Source organism: Rhipicephalus sanguineus, chromosome 4 (assembly GCF_013339695.2).
Source record: "Rhipicephalus sanguineus isolate Rsan-2018 chromosome 4, BIME_Rsan_1.4, whole genome shotgun sequence".
NCBI classification, from domain to species: domain Eukaryota; kingdom Metazoa; phylum Arthropoda; class Arachnida; order Ixodida; family Ixodidae; genus Rhipicephalus; species Rhipicephalus sanguineus.
The window spans coordinates 10,078,959-10,098,872 of record NC_051179.1 but is presented as its reverse complement, the minus strand read 5'-3'; the positions used below and the strand labels follow the sequence as shown (position 1 = coordinate 10,098,872).

The 19,914-nt window shown below is 42.5% G+C and overlaps 1 protein-coding gene across 1 annotated transcript in view; it reads left to right on the top strand.

Moving 5' to 3' along the window:
- The window catches only part of LOC119389360 (basement membrane-specific heparan sulfate proteoglycan core protein-like), a gene marked incomplete in the record, with an annotated part of 213,331 nt that overhangs the window by 59,625 nt on the left and 133,792 nt on the right, over positions 1–19,914 (top strand). The window contains 8 exon segments of the mRNA XM_049414410.1: positions 849–980; positions 7,078–7,185; positions 7,403–7,510; positions 8,535–8,642; positions 10,390–10,500; positions 14,006–14,119; positions 15,235–15,348; positions 15,440–15,547. Of these exon segments, the coding sequence (XP_049270367.1) occupies positions 849–980; positions 7,078–7,185; positions 7,403–7,510; positions 8,535–8,642; positions 10,390–10,500; positions 14,006–14,119; positions 15,235–15,348; positions 15,440–15,547 (903 nt within the window).

Sequence of the window (19,914 nt, the reverse complement as noted above, 5' to 3'; positions counted from 1 at the left end):
AGACATCAAGAAATGTTACCACTCCCTGTGGTAAATGTCTTCAACACTGATTACTGTTATGTTGAAGCCTTAGGTACTTTAAAGCCTAATTATTACTGTTATTACCCTTTTTATTAGAGGTATTTAAAGGGGGCCCCTGCTAACACTTTTTCAGCATGGTCAGAAAACTCTGCCGATCGGTAGTCGAAGCTTCCGAGAACACGCAAGCCAAACATTATAGCACAGCACGCGGCCTGGGATTTATAATAAATTCTCAGTCAGCTAAAAAGCGCTTCCTCTTCTCTGGACAGAAATGACGCTTACGGCGTCACTGCCACTGGCCATGCCATTGGCTGATTTGAAAATGGCGCGCTCGGTAGTTACTGCGGCCGCTGCGGGAGGCTGTCACTTGCCCGCCCGCCTGCCCGCCCGCCCGCCCGCTCGCGCGCACTGAAAGTACGTTGTGCGTTCGAAGAAAAGAAAGAAAGTGCTCAAGGTCACGAGGCATGCGGGACATACCTGCTTCCCCCGTGTCACCCCTCCCTGCTTAGCTTCCAGTGCTTTCGTCAGGATGAGAAGAGAGAAAGCAATTGCAGTGGGTGACAAATCTTTGCTACTCCGCTCGTACTGGAAGGATTCTAAAAATTTTTGCGGCGGTGGATTCGTGAGGAAATAAGCTTCTTTAATGAAGCTGTTCCATGGCTACTTAAAAAAGTGTTGCAGGGCCCCTTTAAGGTAATAAAACAAAATGAAAATAGCACTTTATCTAGCCTGCATGTTGCACAGTGGTGAGCTTCTATTTCTTGGAATGTGCATTGGAGAGCATGGATGGCATGTGAAGCTTGCAAACATGGCACAATTTTTTGTAGATAAACGTATGATTTCTATACGGGAGCCGTGCAATTCGCCAGCCTTTCGGTGTCACAATGGTGATTGCATTACTCCATCATTCGTCTGTGACGGCGAGTACGATTGTGGTGATGGATCTGATGAGCACTGTGGTACGTCGCTGCTATGCGTTGCTTTTCTTCATGCATGCTACTGCTACTTGTGTGCATGCACAAACAGTAAAGCCCACTTATGATCTTGCTGCAAACTCTGTATTCAGAAAGTCAATTGCTACAGTCAATTAAACATCAAGAAATGTTACCGCTCCCTGTGGTGAATGGCTTCAACGCTATTTTTTATGTTGAACCCTTGGGTAGTTTAAACCCTAATTATTCCAGTACTCTTATTACTAGAGCTGTGCGAATAGCAAAATTTTGGGTGCGAAGCGAATTCGAATATTGAAGTGTGAGTGCGAATCGAATCTAATATTTTTCGAATATTTCTCGAATATTTCTAAAATATTTTTCAAATACTTCGAAGCGAAATTGCAGAAAAAAAAAAGTTAGAGAGGATTCCTAAGCATACTCTTATGAGATAGCAACATGAGCCTTTCTTTTCGTTAGGTTGATGAAGCACTGGCGGGGTGGTGTTTCATAGTTGACTTATCAAGACTGAGGCAATGTAGAGGCCAAATTCTATTTATGTAAATGATTTGGTGCAACCAAAGTGTTGCCGACAACACTTTACACATGATAGGCAAAGATGCCATTTCCTCATCCTCTCCTCCTCTTTCAACTTCTGTGGAAGCCCAACTGATGTGGCGAACAAGGGTGTGCTCCCTTCAAGTCTGGAGTTCCAAATCTGCCTCGTAGACGTTGATATATAAGAACATCTGAAATTTTGGGTGCTAAAAAGCTTCGGCTTCCGATTTTTCGGACTGCCTGCCCAAATTTCAGGCCCAACACAGCACTAATTGAGCCCCCACCTCTGCCAGATCTTTCATCTCCATGTTGGAACCAGCGTTTTCTCCAGTTAATACATTTGCGACCGTAGCGGAGCTCGAAAGGCAGCTTTGCCGCAATACCGCAATACCGGGGTGTGATGAGGTAAAGCATATTGAAAACCTAGGGACCACTTCTAATCGGACGTTACTGTCTCTTGGCGAAGTTCGACTGTAACGGAGCTCGAAAGGCAGCTTTGCCGCAGTACCGGGGTGTGATGAGGTAAAGCATATCGAAAATCTAGGGACCACTTCTAATCGGGCGTTGACTGTCTCTTGGCAAAGTTCGACTGTAACGGAGCTTGAAAGGCAGCTTTGCGCAATACCGGGGTGTGATGAGGTGAAGCATATTGAAAATTTAGGGATCACTTTCAACCGGACGTTGACTGTGTCTTGGCAAAGTTCGACCGTAGCGGAGCTTGAAAGGCAGCTTTGCCGCAAAGCGGAGGTATGATGAGGTGAAGCATATTGAAAATCTAGGGACCACTTCTAATCGGACGTTGACTGTGTCTTGGCTATGTTCGACCGTAACGGAGCTTGAAAGGTAGCTTTGCCGCAATACGAGATTGTAATGAGGTGAAGCATATTAAAAATCTGAAGGAGGCATTTTCAGTTGGACGTTGACTGTATTTGTTTTTGGGAAGTTCGAATAGTTCGAATAATAAAATTCCAGTGTGAATCGAATCGAGTAGCAAACACTATTCGAAAAATATTCGAAATTTCGAATATTTGGACACCCCTACTTATTACCCTTTTTATTAGAGGTAATGAAGGTAATAAAACAAAATGAAAATGGTGCTTCATCTACAGTGATCGGAGTGCTTTGCAATCTAAGCTTATAGTGGAAAGCATTACATTGCCTGGTTTTTCACTTGATATGAAAACTTACTGTAAGTGACTAAACCTCACATAGTTACTTGCACCCCACTGGTATTATGCATGGCAGGGCTATTCGAATAACTTCCCTGTTGCAATCTCGTTTTCTACAAACATGAGCATTAAAAATTCCCGTGGTTTCTGTGTAATCAGGCCTTGACAGCTGTTAAGGTTAATTTACATCACATTGTAGCACTGCCTTTGCTTTTAAGTTTGCACACTCCTCTGCTGTACAGTAGGCTCTCGTTAAACGAAACCTGAAGGGAACAGGAAAATGTGTTCTATTTAACAGGAGTTCCATTTACTGAGAGAGGAGTAGGGGTGCAGAACCAAGTATGAAACCAGTCGTATTGGGGGCAGTTCCGTATTCAGTTTACTGAGAGTCTACTGTAGTTGCATTGTTTGCTGCTTTTGCTGTTGAGCATGCTGGATAGCATGGAGTGCACGTGCCGCTTGCAAACTTAGCATAACTGGATGACGAGGCGTCTCACTCTCAGAACCTTTGCAATGTGTCGGGCTTTTTCTGTCTTGAGAACGGATGCATTGATCCATCTCATGTCTGATGGAGAGTATGATTGCCGCAATGGATCTGATGAGCACTGTGGTATGCTCCTGCTTTCAATTTGCTTTCATTCTTACATGGTACGTTTACGCAGGGAATTAAGAGATCGAATATACCATGTTTCTTTAATATATGGCTTTAAAATATGTGCAATATATTGAGTGCTATTAGGAAATACAGTCATCCACAAAAGTTCATGGGACACAGTTTGTAAAAGGCCCTCCGTCAAGCCTCTGTACATATTATGTTCAAGTTCAGTGTGCAGCAGCCTTGTGAGCTATATCGCAGCAGAGCACACATTCAAAAATGCCTTTGAGTGCAGCCTTGTACTGCAGATTTTTGTGGCCCACTGCACATGTGCTCTACATATGTTGAAACCTGGAACTGTCGGTGAGCTGAAGGTCATATACTGTACTGCATACATGCAAATATTGCTCAAACAATGCATGGTAAATGTTGCAGTATTTTTTCTCGACTCATTTTCTATACTGAAGGGGCACTATGAATTCCAGTATTTAATTTAAATACAATTCATCCTCCTTGTGGCAGAACTGTTGAGGGACTTTTTAACAGCCGAGCTGTTAAAGCTTTTCTTTGCACCGGGTAAGGCAAACAGAAATGAACCGGCACGCGCTCGCTTTGTCCTCATCTTCTGCTTATTTCGCTCCCACACATGCACAGATTTGTCCGGCCGTGGAATGCACTAACTACGATGGGAGAATGTTACGCAAATCACGTAACTAGTCATGTGACTAATATCACGTAACATTACGTAACTAACCACGTGACTAAAATCATGAAGCATCTAGTCACTTGGCTATAAATCACGTAACATCGCCTAAATATAGTCACGTGACATGTTCCCCCCAAAACCACCTAACAGCTAGTCACGTTACTAAAATCACGTAACAACCATTCACGTGACTAAATATCACCATGTAACATATGTAACAGCTGATCGCATGACTAAGATCACGTGACATGTTCCCGCCAAGGAATACGTAACGCCTAGTCACGTGACCAAAATCACATCACGTAACAACTAGTCACGTGGCATGTTCCTGCCAAAACCACGTGACGTGCTGCGCAGTGTGAGAAACCAACCGAAACTGGAGCATAGCCAAGCCTAACCGGGCTTAGTACTACTAGCAAAAACTTACAAAAAGCTAGGTTGAACACTAGCTCGAGATCAGCTGTTGGTTCCAGCCTTCCGTCACTAGTGCAAGCTGAGCTCTTTCTGCATCGCCTAGTATGTAATTTGGCAGATAAGACCTGTGGCCAGCACACCCATTGAGGTTGACACAATGGATGTGCAATGTAGGCATTTCTTCAATGCTTGTGGCTTCTGAAGAAAACAAGAGAAGCACAGAACAGATAAACGAAAGAGAAACGGGATAGAAAATTGGGCTAGTTGGTACAAATGCATCCTTGAAGCAGCGCAGGGAGGACCTTGCTAATTAAGATCCTGCTAATTAGGATCATGATAATTGAGACCTTGCTGACTAAGGTCATGCTAATTAAGACCATGCAAATGAATATCTTTATAATTATATGCAGGCTAATTAACTACATGTTGATTAAGACCTTGCTAATTAAGATCATACTAATGAATGTCATCCTAATGTAATGTGCACTAATTAATACCTTACTAATAATCTAGTCCGGCCACAAGCTCCGCTGTTAATCTAGCCTTGCACCATTAGTGCAAGCTGCCCACATTTTTTAGATAAAACATTAATAGAAAAGTAAGGATGTGACTTTATCAAATTAATGTGTGTCCCCTCTTCTTCAGCTCAATGTTATCCCTGTAATTCAGTTGTAACGACTTAGTTGTGTTCTTATGGTATGTATAAGAAGAGTACAGTTCACAGGCATGTCATCCATCCTGGAGTGAAATGTCAAACACACTGAAGTTGCATATGCAACTACCAATGAGGTTATAAAAGGCAAGCAATATATGCCTGCTGAATTAAAAAAAAAACCTTCCACAAGAACACTTGCTGTGCCTGCATATGTCTGTGATTGAATCGTGGTTAAAGTTCTACATGATCATACTACATAATGTGGTGCTATGGCTAGATCAGCCAATGCCCATTTTCAAAATAACGTGGTCTGTTGAAAACAGTTCTACTCTAATTATTCAGGCGTACAAGTCTCTGGTTGAGGGGTGCAAATGACCAACATCTCATTTACAAAGTGAATTTTCAGAGAATTTGAATCGTTTTTGATTCATCAGTTCTGTTTGAACTTGTAAGATATTCATTTCTTTCAAATATGCCGGGAAATGAAGCACTTATTGCAGTATCAAAGGTGAAGAAACAGTGAATGTGAATGCAAGAACTGCTGCAAATTATTCTTGTGCAGCATAACCGTGGCACAAGGATGAGGATACAATTGCCATTGCCGCATATCAATGGGGCAAAATGCAAAAACACCCTTGTGTAGACCTGGACAAACTAGACGTGAATGTGAAATTAGAAAATGGCACAGCTTGTGCAAGCTATAACTCAAGAGCACAATCTAGCATCGGTGATAATGCAATTGCAAAAGATTGTTTAAATCTCATGCTGAGTGTGAAAGGTGAACCGATGCAGTCATTTACCATGTGAACAAAAACAAAATATGAAAGTGTATTTTAGTTACTGCTAGCTTGTTCGTATTTGAATTCTTTATGGCAGTACAGATTTAGGAGTGCATTAAAGACCCCCCCCAGGTGGCCGTGTGGCATGCCATAATGGGCAGTCCCCCTGCCCTGTAATCATATCAGGCTTCTAGCACGTAAAACCCCGAAATTTAGAAAATATTGTACTTCCTATACATAATGCAATGGTTCAAAAGTGATGAACATTGCAACTTTACTGGCTTGTTCCTGTGCCTTTGTGGTACTTGTGCTTTTTTGCTCATTCATTAATAGTGTCCAAAAACCATTACTCTTGTTTGTTGCACCACAACTGCATTGCCTATTGGAGAATTTTTCCGGCTTTTCCTTTTTAAAGAGAGCAATACTAAGAATGCGGAATGAAGTTTTGTGTTGACTGACCAATGAATTGAGGAAAACGGTGTTTATCAGTCTGTATACATTTTAGTGGAGCACCAACAATCTGCCCATGGTTGCACTTGCCTTGTTGACCAATTTCGGTCACTTCTTTCACAGAACTCTTCAGTATGAGCCACATATTTTTAAAGTATGTACTAATCTAATTAATGTACGATCTCTTTCTTTGGCTAAAAGGTTGCAAGTGTAGCTCAACAACCCCGCATAATCTTGTTTTCTCGCGTATTGTGTGGGACTGTAACATGGCTGAACTGTCAGTGTTTCTTCCTTTTGAGCTTGGCTTCACTACTGTTCAGTTTCATCTTGAAACAGGGATGCAGTGTTGAGCAGGCGGCTCTTGCAGTATTTCTTTGTTTTGCGAATCCCATTCCAAAAGAAAAGCAGTCAGTTACCTTTGAAAACATCACTGATCTTGCTGCACACTGTAGGAAGCTGGCTTCACGTATGGATGTTGTCTGTAACAAAATGTTTAGTACAGGCACCTCTCGTTGTAATGTGGGAGGACGTTGCCCTTTCATGGGAACTATTCTACTGGGCCTCCGTCCCATGCTTCTATCTTACCCTTGTATTGTAATGGGGGGTTGGTGTGAATTGAGTGTTGAGTGTGTATATATGTATACAGCTTGAAAGGCTTGAAACTGACCTTTCAACGTTACATAATTCAGCTGCATCAACATGCAGTCAACACAATTATTTCGTGTTTAATCTGCAATTTGTGCTTAAAACTAAATTAAAATGACCTTTAATGTGCTTCCAAATCTTGCCTTTCCCATTCAGATTGCAAAGAAAATGAGTTTAAATGTGGTAATGGGAAGTGCATCGATATACAAAAGAAGTGCGACAGACGTGTCGACTGTTACGATTTTTCGGATGAAGCCAACTGTGGTAAGCATCTTTTCTGTATGTTCAATTTTTCGTTGTTGAGTATAAAAGCCCTTGTTAAAGTAATAATGAACTTAGCTGCTCAGTGTAATAAACTGCTGACAAGGTTTCTGCATACTTTTGCATGTGTGCGCATGTTCTTTCACGTTGGGCAAAATTAATCTTTCTAGTTATCCAAGTATCCAAAAACAGTGAAAGATGTGGTCACTTCTTGTTTTAGAATGCCAAGACAGTGAATTTCGCTGTGGAGATGGCAAATGCATTGAAGGCCGAAGACGATGTGATGGCACTGCTGACTGCAGAGACTACTCAGATGAAACCAGTTGTGGTGAGTGCTGTCAACTGGCAGTGAACAGCTGCTTCCCAACCGTTCTCTAGCTCTGCTGTTAAGCCATTATTTTGTGCTTGTATCGCTATATAAAACAAATGTGCATATTCTGCTTGGGTCCTGCGGTATGTATTTTTATTGTATGTATTTTTATATGTATTTTTATATGTAGTTTTGCCGTCGCAGTCATGCCCTGGATATGTATATATATGTATATATATAAAAAAGGCACAAAGAAAAATAAAGCAGAAGAAAAAAATTCTGAAGTACCCGACCGCGGATTCGAACCAGCAACCCCTCGCTCCCCAGCTCACTGCGTTAGACAACTCAGCCACACGCCATGTATGCGCCGGCGAAATAACGGCGAGCTATTTATATACACCATGTACCGCCGGTGGTAAGCAAATCTCGGAGGAGCGTGAGCGTGTTTTCTATCACACAACGCTCCTAATTTTCTTTCAATTGAAAACTGTCCTTGAGACGCGCACAACAAAGTGGCCATTTTCTGTACCCACTCGTGATGTGGAGGGAAAGAAAAAAACACACCGGGCACAACTTCCAACTCCCCGTGTGCCAGGAGACGCAGGGAGTCTCTCCCCGCGTCGCAGTTGAAAAGAAGAAATATCTAAGAGCGTATGCTTCTACATTGTCGACACTTGCAGCGCATTGCTCTAGCACATAGACGCAACAACTGTGACGGTTGTTAGTTCACGCTTGCCCTGTGCATGCCTGTGCGTTCTTTCAGGGCGTCCTCCTTTGTGCTTCAGCAGTGCACTGCAAGTATCTAGCTGCTTCTGGTTCTTCGCGTGACATTTCAGTTTCTTGCCATCGCATTCATTGCTTCGCCCTTGCGGCGAAACTGACTTTTTTTGTAACAATGTTTACCTGTGCTGAAGAAAGAGCAAGCAGCATTTAAATTACATTTGCATTTTTTCACTGCAGGCAGCTGGCCTTAGCCTGCAGTAGTATTTTATAAAATATGAGCAATAACTCTACTGCTTTATATCTTTTGGGAAATTTTCAGCCTGCAAGGACAACGAGTTTCGCTGTGGAGATGGAAGCTGCATTGATGTCCGCAGGAAATGTGATGGAACTGCTGACTGCCGGGACTATGCCGATGAAAGGAACTGTAGTATGCAACTTCAATTCTTTTAACGCATAACCTTCATTGCCTTGGTGCCACTAGTGTTCGAAGCCATTTTCATGTTGCTTAGTTTATTTTGTTCGCTGCAGAACCTTTAGCACAATCTACGTTCATGCATTTGAACTCTGTCATACTTGTACTCTTTGGCAATGGTGGTTATTGAACTGGGGGCCCCACATTCAGCAACGGAGCATCCCACCAATTAGGCTACATTAGGCCATTGAAAGGACAAAAAGAGAAGAATGAGGAAAGGAGTGTCAGATGTGTGAGACGTAGGGGACAGGTGTCTCCAGAGAGCGCACAAAGTTTTGTGTGCCTAGCATGATGTACATGCAAGCACATGACACTCTGATGCAATATAAAACCACCAGGTTCCAGCAGGTATCCACCGCGTTGCATGTGGCATTTTTTTATGAAATTCTTTTCTTACGATGTCACTTCTAGAGTTGTTTACATAGTAGATTCCAACGTTGCTGTTAAGGCAAACCCATAGCACAAGCCAACTTACACCAAAAAAATGCTATGCACTGAAAGTTGGATGTTTCTATCCTCTTAGTTTCAAAACATTATCATCACTTTTAACTGCTTATCATTTTAAAAGATATTTCCTTAAGTCTCATACTTGCTCTGCTTGTAAAATGCTCATTGTAATAAAAAGCATTTCATCAAATCTTTTCATTCACAGCATATTGACATAAAGGAGGAACACTATCTGAAGGAACGAATAATGGAATTTTTTTATTAGGCAGACTCGTGTTCTCAAAGGACTACAACAGTGAGCATGATCAGTGGCCATTAAATCGAAACTAGTGACTGGGCTGACCGGTATATTTATGTATAATGCGTATACCATGGCAAATGTTCGTGAAAGAGCCAGAAGCATCAGGTTGCATATGCTCAAATCGTGCATTACTCCACAGGATCCAGAAAATGCTTAGGTGCAATCAGTGCGCTTAGGTGATGCGATAACTCTTGCTTTAAAATTTGGAAATCTTACAACTGTGTGCCAGCACTGATCAGAAAAGTACACACATTTAGTAATACCTATTATGGTTTCACTATCACTTGCTATACTGGTAAAATATCTGCTTTCATCATTAGTATAAGCTGTTCAGATATCTCTTTATTTTGAACAGTTTAGTTATTCTTTAGGCTAAAAGCATGCGATCAGATTAAGAACTGACGAAGATTTTTGCTCATTCACAATGTCATCAAAGAATATATACCCAATTGTTTTTTTCTTTTCAGTCTTGTCTTGCATGTTCCTTACCTTATCTCCATACACACTATTTATTCTTAGTAGACTGGAGTTCTATCAGTGTAGTAAGGCTGGGCTGCAGTGGTTTAGACCAGAGTTTTCAAATGCACAACATTACTGTGCTTTCTTCTTTTTCTCTCTGTGCATGTACTAGTAGTAATGATCTCGAGACTGAATTTCGAAGTTTGACCCTTATACAGTCAGTGATGTAAACACTGGGCTCTACATAGCTGAAACTGTGTTGCTGTTAGTTGCATATCTTGCCTTGTAATTTTATTTCAAGCGTAATGTTTTTTTCTTAACACCTAAAGCTTTTGGACATTTTCTATTCTGCATTTAACTCAAGTTTACTAGCTATTCATTTACATGTATGTTGGCAGTGCAGTTAAGAATTCTTAGCAAAAGCTCTTCATAGCATTATGAAATGCATTGTGAATGACTGCTTTAAATGAATTAACTGTTATTTGCTGTATACAGGCTGCAAGGCCAATGAATTCAGGTGTGGTGACGGAGCCTGCATCGATAAATCTAGACAATGTGACCGCACGCCTGATTGTAGGGACCATTCTGATGAGCACAACTGTCCCGGTGAGCCTTCTTTAGACCTCCTCTCATTCAAATCGCTAGTGACGCAGTGTCTCCCACCTAGTGCTTTGAAATAACTGTACGATCGAACCCACATATAACGAATTATTGTGTATATCGAGCAGTTGTCAATGTCAAATCCCCCTGAATATATTTTCTATATATAAAGGATCTCGTATAATGAATTAACTATATATATAGAACTTTTCTGTGATCCCTCGACTGTACAGTTAGACTGTACACGTTTACATTTGCCACAGTAACTTAATTTCATGTTTGGCCTAGTTGATTACTGCTTGACATATTGACTGCATGGTGTATTTGTATTGTGATGGTGTCGGGTTGTTGTTTTTCTCTTCATCTTTAGTGGTCCATATATACTTGTGGTGTGTTGAAGAAAGTGGGGGGAGATAATTGTGAATCTGTAGGCTTTTTGAGCAGAATTGCTCATAGGGACAAGAAAAAATTCAGTTACCAATCCATATTCGATCTTACGAAACCCAATTTTATGAATTTCCCAATCTAACGAAGAGATTTACATTCCTCGGCAGGTACACAGTGTTCAATGTTGCCAACAACTTGAATTAACGAAGCTATCTTGGTACTGAACCCGATTTAACCAAGTTTTTCTGAAAATAAATGAGTAAGAAATGCAAGAATTTCGAATTTTGATGCGGACTCCTATTGTTTGGATGTGTGCTGTAATGCTATGGCTCTAAAACATCTAGCCACACTAGTCACGACACTAGCTTTATTTTGACGAGGCTGCAGGCTGCGCCCATGGAAGCAACAATGGACCTAGCTGTCGGCAGCGCTCTTACATACCAAATGGCGCTAAGGGCGGTGCAGATTTGTTGTCCCTGTAAATGCTCCCATAGGAACATGGTGGTTACTTTTGTCATTTAATGGTTTACGAGACAGATGGCACTTATCTCCTTGCAAATTTGTTGCTGTGCCTCCTCGCACAGTCAGTGAAATTCATTCTCCTTGTCTTTACATATTGGCAGTCTGTAATAGCTTCACGTGACAGTCTACCTGGACTGCATAGCCCGCACATGGGAGGCTCCATGTCCAGGCTACCCTTCTCACACACAGGCGGGTGTTAGGGTCAAATGAAATGCTGCGGTAGCTTTCAGATGTCGCTACTTTACAGTTTTATATCTTGAAGGACTGAAAATTTTTTTTCTCGATTTTACAAACTTTCCACTTTAACGAAGTAACTCAAGCACGGTTATCACTTATTTAAATTGAGTTTCATATGCATGTACGTCTTCTTTATGGTCTGTCTGCTGTTCCCTTTTTCATTTTTTAATGTAGTCATCATCTAAAAGCCTGTATTGGTTCTATAAATAATGCAAACTTTTTCAATGCATTTCCAAATTACTGACACATCCTTACCTCTGCAATATTTTTAATGCTTAATTAAGATCTGTTGTGCAAATGCAAGATCATTAGTCAAACATGTGAGTAGGCTCATGTAAAGGAAAAGCTTTCCACCTAGGGCTTTGGAAGTAGTCATTGTCAGCGCTGAATACAAATCTACATTGGGGGCACTAAGCACAGACATCCCACATCTAAATTTGTGAACTCACTTTAACCTCGAGTGCACCATTACCTTATCACCATTAACTTATCAGCGTGTTGCTAATGATTATGTAAATAAGTTCTGTGAGAAGGCTTGAGGTCGAGGGACGTATTCCCAAAACGGAAAGTTGGCGTTCACCTGAATGTAGAATGTGGCACGTAGTCGCTGGTAAAATCAATTCAAATTCTTGATTTGCTTCATGCTCCCTTAATTTCAATTTTCAATTTGTCATTGTGCTGTCTACTGATTAGTGAAGTTGGCTGAGAAACAGTTCTGAAGAAGCCATATTGCCAGATTCAGCTCCCTTAACAGAGTTTTCGAATAGTTGTCTCCTTTCCTGAGAAACACTTATAGATGCAGCTTCATGCTACGATTTCATTATCAACTTTCATTTTTCAGCCTCTTTTAGAAGGTAACCTGGGCCAATTATGGTGGCGTATTCATTTCTCTTAATCTTTGTATGGGATGGGCTTTTTCTTTTTAAACATTGTGCAAATTGTATCAAGTTACCTACACAAACTCTAAGCTGATGGCCCAGCATGGTAGAAAATGTAGCAGAGTACACTTTCAAAGATGCTGAAAGCACTGTCCCGTCTTAGATTAACACCTTGCTTAAGGTTTCCCACAGACATATTTTGGGTAACATCTTAGTTTCGATGTGTTATCCAGCCTTTTCTTCTTGACAGATTGTCTTCAGAGTACTGTCATGCTTATGCAGATATAACCCTTTCTGGGCCATACAGCAATTCTTTTTTCATCTCCTCATTCATTATATTTAAAATTAGTGACCTTCCAAGTCTTGTTACTCGGTGTACAAAAGCACCTAGTACTATAACTGTGTATAACATGCCTTGCCAAGAGCTCCTAAAGAGGTCTCTTCTGCTGCCGACTTGCTATACTGCACAAGGATGGAAAGCTGGGCGAGTCGATACGCTTGCATTACGAAAAGGAACAGTGCAAGGTAATGGAGGTGAAATGGAAGGAACATTGAATACAGGACGAGCGCCGACTCTCAACTGAATTCACTAATGATATAAAGGTTGCATATCAACACCTGGAACAAGCAAGAAATGAAAATGTAGCAAATGTGTTACAAAGCAAACGTTAGCAATGGGTACTCTCAAGATATGCAGTTCCCTGCGATGCTAGTGCAAATAAAGGCTGGCTTATGCACCAGTCACCCTTCCTATCGATTTGTGCTGCCTCAACACCCAACCTCATGGACGTCTTTGTTATAAATCTTAGTTTGACCTAAAAGAGGGTGAGCATTTGCACTGGCTGCAATGACTTGAGACATGCAAAACTTATTATTTTTCAAAGACAACTGATGCTCCTTTAACCTCACGTGGATACAGTGGCTTCTTGGCCCTATGTGAACTCGGCCACATGACAGTATAAAACGATAAACAATGTTCATCTTGCAGTTAACGCACTTGTTAACTTGTTAACGTGATAACATTGCACACAGACGCTAGTTGCCTGTCCTTTCCAATAACCCACTTTTCGAGAGCCGGGCAAATAAAACTTAATTTGCCCGAAGCAGAAAAAAACCACCTGCACTCCGTACCTACCCGCAACATTCTTGAGGCTGTGAGGTAACTTATGCACATAGGGCATGACCACTAGGTTCTTTTTTTTGTTTTTCCCTATTTTACACCCCAATCATGCACTCTACTAGGGCATTTTTTTCATAGTCTCAGTTTTGGGGCATTCAGTTTTGTGATTAGTCAATGTGTTGGTCAAAACCTATCAATCTATTCTTTGCACAAGCATGAGAAAGTTATTTGCACGAAAGCTGCTGCACACAGTACTAACACTTCAATACTTTCATATATATGCCCTTTAAAGTTCTGGATACTCTCCAAAACCTGTACATTTCGCTACTGCATGTAATAAGACTAAGCCTGCTGTACGTCGGCTTAGTTCCAGGTTGCCCTGCCTCTCAGTTCAGGTGTGGTGATGGGCGATGCATTGACATTAGCAGAAAGTGCGATGACCGAGTGGACTGCCCAGACTTCTCTGATGAAGCTAATTGTGGTATGTACTAGTAATATACTCTGCATATGCAGAGGTTCTTTTTTAGCAAAGACTAATTGGCAATACTTGTTCATTGTTTCCTTGTGGTCTGTTGAAATACAATTTACAAGACTTCTTTCAAGTCGCATTTGCAAGCAAACGCGACTGAAATCAGGTCAAGCTTTCAAATATGTTGAGAGTACCCCTCAGTTAAGAGAATGCTGTTTGAATGCTGTTTGAATGCAGTAACTTCATGCTGCAGTAAGCCATAGGCAATACCACTTGGAACCAGCGGGGACTGCATTTTCAAACATAATTTTAAGGAGGCCTCGCAGCACTTTCTGAACATAGTAAAAAAACTGAGCTTGTGAACCAAATATTATAGCACTGCACATGGCACAGAATTTACGACACATCTCGTACTGTTAGAATCACTCTCTTCTCTCGGAAAATTACATCATCAATGGTCCCGACTCCGTTGTCGGAGAAAGATATGGCAATTGGCTGATTCGATGGTCGCGAGAACATGTTGAAGGCCACGATGCATGCTGACGTAGCTTCTTGCCCCTCTGTCATCCCCCATTTAGCTTCCAGAGCGCTCATTGGGACAAAAGAGAGGGCAACAAATTCCTGTTACTTGACATATTGTGCTTGAGACTTATAAAGTTCTTGTGGCAATCAATTCATGAGGCAATTGGCTCGCATAGCGAGGTCATTCGATGATTACTTGGAAAAGTGTTGCAGAGATTACCTCCATGAACACAAGTGAAATTTCTTGGATTTCCGCTGCTGCATAAATACACATATCTTGCGATTGTGTTTCAATGTAGTCAACAAACATTTCTATTGACAGCACAGCGTAATTGAAATGCTTTTTTAGAGCTATGTTCATGAGATGAATCTAAGGGATCGTAGGTCCTCTTGTATTAGCTGACCGCTTCAGCGCTAGTGCACTTAGCCCTTGCTATGTCACACACTGAAGGCAGCCCTGCAATGCATGATGCATCATCGCATACATTATATTAATCAGTTGAAAATTTCTGCTTTTTATGATGAAATGTTGCTTTTCTTAAGCAAATGAGTAGCATAAATTTGTGTATTACCTGTATGGATAAATAACTTTTTTTTTTACTTAGTGTCTGATGCTTGCCGAGCTGATGAGTTCAAGTGCAAATCTGGTCAATGCATAAGGCTTTCTGGAAAGTGTAATCGTCACAAGGATTGCTCTGATGGAAGTGACGAAGAAAATTGTAAGTAAAAGGATCGGCTTCTTCGGGAGGCCAAAGGAATTCCCTGTTCAGTGCAAACTGGAAACGTTTGCAATTTCTTGTGTACTTGCAGGCTGCACAGCTGAACAATTTCAGTGCAGGACTGGAGAGTGCATTGCAAGAAGCCACCGGTGTGATGGCCACTACCAGTGCAGGGATGGGTCTGATGAACTCGAGTGTAGTAAGTATCTGTGCTACTTTTTACAGCATGCATGGTCAGTGTCCTCTGCATTTGAGTAAGCTCACAAACAAGTTCATGTATCAGAACCATTGTGCGTACACTCATGAGCAAAGGTATTAAAGCCAGACTAATTGTCATGAAAAACAATTTATTATTCACGCATTATTTTAAGTTACATGGGGGAGGAAGACACTTTATCCATAATTCACATACTTTAGCTCAGGAGAACTTATTACTGTTGAATCATGCTATTGTACTGTGTATGATCAAGTCTAACACATGCTTAGCCATTCACTCTTCATGCCCTCCTCATGTAATTTTTTTTGTTTTCGTTTTTTAAATGTGCAATGCTCAAGTTATGTACTCATCAGGATTTGTCTTTGTATTAGCGCTTTGTGCCTTACTTTTATGCTGAAAGATTTCCTGTACTTTGACACCATTTTATAATGCACTCTTCAAAAACATCAAAATAGACAAGCTAGTTAAGATTCATGGTTGAGAGCAGTACAAGGGACAACAAGGTCGGACAATAGCGACATGTTTTTTGATCCCTCTCTTTTCATTCCTTGCTTTACACTCATTAGAGGAACACTAAAGGCAAATATTTAGATGTGGACTGTTAAAATACTATTCCAGAATTCTGTGCAAAAAATAGAGGGGCTTAGCTTAAGAAATACCGTAAAAACCCGCATATAGCTCGGACCCGCATATAGTCCGGGGTGTAATTCGGGGATAGCAAACGTGAGAAAAAAAGTTTTCACCCGAATATAGTCCGAGGAAAATGGAAAAAATGCATTTATTGACATTTCATTCATCGTCGTCGTCGGACGCACTCTCTTCCGAAGCTCCCTTGTCGGAAATGTTCTCCCACAGCACATCATCCTCAATGCCATCAAGCGCGTTGGAGATGGAGCACTTTTTGAAGGCGCGGCAAACGAGCGCCTCTGGAATGCAGGCCCAAGCCTCGACTATCCACGAGCAGAGCATCGCTGGCGAGGCCCGTTTCAGCCGTCCGGCAGGGGTCACTTCTGGTTCTCCGGACCTCATCCACTCCACGTACAGGCGCTTGACATGGTCCTTAAAGGGGTACTGACACCTTTTTTCGGAGACGAGTTTGCTCTGCCATACAAATCTCCTGTATACAGAGATCGCTCTGAGGAAGTGTGAAGCTCAGCAAATGCGGATAAGATATTTTATTTTCATATTAAAGTGAATTTTTTTATGGCGCACCCACTGACATCAACACTAGCTTGACGTCAGGCTACAGTACTAATTTCGGTGACTTCACGCAGCAGTCTGGCTGGTTGTGATGACGTCAGGCACCGGAAAAACAACAATGGCAGCTTGCGCGTCGCCTTCTCGATCGTCTGCTCGCGGCGTACGGTCGTGCGATCACTATCATCCAGCGTACCTGTGAGGCGAGCGAGCGAATTTAGAGTGTTGTGCGTGCACAACACTCTAAACACTGACCAGAGGGCAAGAGATTAGTGTCATCTCGATCTGTCGCCATGGCACCAATATTTTGCCCCGTGAAGTCGTGTAGTAGTGCAACGGGGGACAATGGGTGCAAATTCCACCGATTCCCGTCCGATCCGGCGCTGAGAGAAACGTGGGTCGCCTTCGTGCGCCGCGGTCGAGGCGGAGACTGGACGCCCACCAAGCGGAGTTTGCTATGCTCACGCCACTTCACTCCAGACGCGTATACGTGCAGCATACAATTGATGGCCGATTTCGGATTGTCGACGAAGAATGTGCGCCTTAAAAGTGATGCCGTGCCAACGTTGTGTCACCCTGCTGTAACTGCGCGTCACGATGCTATCCAAGGCCGTGGTAAAAGGGACTGCAGGGGCAACAACTTGAAGCGTGTTGGCGATCCCGAGGTGCGTGCTCCAGCGGAGGTCTCTGCCACAACGTGTCGCGATGCGGAACAGCACGACACGGAGGCCTCGATCAAGAAGCGTTTGCGAAGAGATCCCAAGGTTCGTATAGATTACTGGCCGCGTTGTACGCGGCGCGCGTACTTGTGTTCAACTGTATCACTTTGTCTAATATCGCTCGCAGGACTCCTGCCGCCCCTACTCGGAACAAACCGACGCTTCTAAACCATTCGAGCTTCATCCCTACGTTTGCGTCGCCGAGCAAAGGTATCCCAATCGGCTATTGCCTAATTTGGCACCTAGTGATAATTCCCAGAGAAAATCTACTGGCCTATTGGTCTCACGCACAACCTCACTGCTATCTACTTCAAAGACCAACCCATCATTGCACTGCTTGCAGTTTTTCCCATATGGCGCATTGTGCATATAATGTAAACAATATATAAGTAATCAGTTATAGTGTCCAGTGAATGCCAATTCATTGCAGATTTGCAACTATAGAATGACAAGTACTGCTTCCCACTGATCATAAAGAATTATGACTATCTGTCTAAGGGGGTTAAAGATTTATTGCAATTGTTGTTAATACTTCTAATTTGTAGCCTTTGGTACCGACATATCAAGCTCTATTAAGAGCAACCAGCCTTTGTCATTTGAGTTTCAGCGCAAATATGCACAACTTTGCAGGGCGCTACTAGATGTTTTTTTTCAAACAAGACCAAATTTTTGATGATGGGTCAATGCAATGAGAAATTGACGAACAAGGGATGTGCTGAAGCCAGTGTTCCGCTAAGACACACCAAAAGTGATTGTACATAGCTATTTGTTGTGATGTTGTGTAATGCAGCTTGAGAAAAGATGTGACAGATGCTAGGAAAAAGGAGGGAAAAAATCTTAGTGTATCTTTTACGCTGCCACTGAGTCAAGGCAGAAACGAAAACATTGCGCTAAGTGACAAGCTTTGCACGGCATATAAACGCGATGCTTAGTCCACAGAAAGAATGAAAACAGATACTGGTTACAATAGCACACTGAAGTTCGAGTCCCTAGAGTTCAGAAATACTAAAAACATCATATCACAGTTTGCCTAATGGCTTCTCATCTTGCTTGTTGCTTGGTGTGGTTATGTGTGACGGTTGCCAATTTGGTACCTCATTGAGGGCAGGACAGCTATGATTGGCTGCAGCTCACGAGAACTGTGGCCTAGGCATAACCCATGCAGACAGCTCCTTAGTAGGCCACAACCAAGGTCCAGCCATCAGAAACAGCATTTTGGCAGGAGGCGCACAGCAGGCCTTGCCCTTTGTCTCGGAACAGGCTTCCAGATTTGAGTTGGGTTGGCATGCCCTGGTACAGCAGCCACAGGAGGAACCACAGCAGAAGCTCTTTGTCCCAAGCAGCGCAATTATTTGACAGCTCCCTTGGCATCACTGCTCAAGCTTCTCTGCACGTTCTCTTACACAGCCCTTCGGTTTTGATTCCCTTCATTTCATTTTATTTTCAGTTTGTGTGCCACTTGCCCTCAGCTCATACTTGGTTCCGGTTTCCCATTTCTTGTCTTTTTCAAGTCCACTCAATCAACATGCCACTGTTGCACGACTGTCGTGTCCTTTCCTCACACCATTTTTTCCCCTTCAGTTTTTCCCTACCTTCATCGCTCCCGACTCTTCATCCTACATCCCCCCTCATCCTTTTCAACACGAATGTGTTTTATGCTGGGGTCCACCAAGACTTCAGTGACATACTTCCATCACGGACATGATGTTGATAAAATGGACGCCAACAGGTGAGAAAGAAAAAACTATAAGAGATTCACCGCTGGAAATCGAACCCACGACCTCTCAGTCACGACGGTAGGCGTTCGGCACTCTACCGACTGAGCTAGCAGGGCACATGATAAATCCTGCATGAATGTGCTCTATATCTTCCACACATCCTCTCGCAAGGTGCTCTATGTTGGCGGGGTAGGGTGGGCAGGGTGGTGCCTCTGTCTCTGAGCAATGGAGGGAAGCAATGCGTCATAGCAGTTACTGGCGTCAATGGGGAACGATTCGTCTACGTTGTTGTTATAGCATGCCCCTTTGAGATTGTGCGCGCTCTGAGAGATCACTGTTAAAACGTCTCGATGTCAGCGAAGGACACTGGTCTTTCTGTGCCGCCAACTGCTTTGAGTGTGAGAGCAACGACTAACAAAACTGCTGCAATAAGCGCTGCAGAAAGGCAACGATGTCGACGCGTGAATGTCGTGCCTTCGTAGAATGAGACGAAGTCCAAAGGGACGTGGAACGCCTGCGCGTGCTCGGCGCTCAAGCAACGAACTTCTGCGTCCTGTGTTGCCAAAGTGCATGCGTCATTTACCCTTTACTCGAGAGTGTACACTGTGCCATTTCTATCCTTATTTGACGTTTTGAAGAAGTGCATATCGAGTGCCAAGGTTTATTTTGAGCTTCCTGATGTCATCTTTGTGCGGAATTCACTATTCGCCGTGTC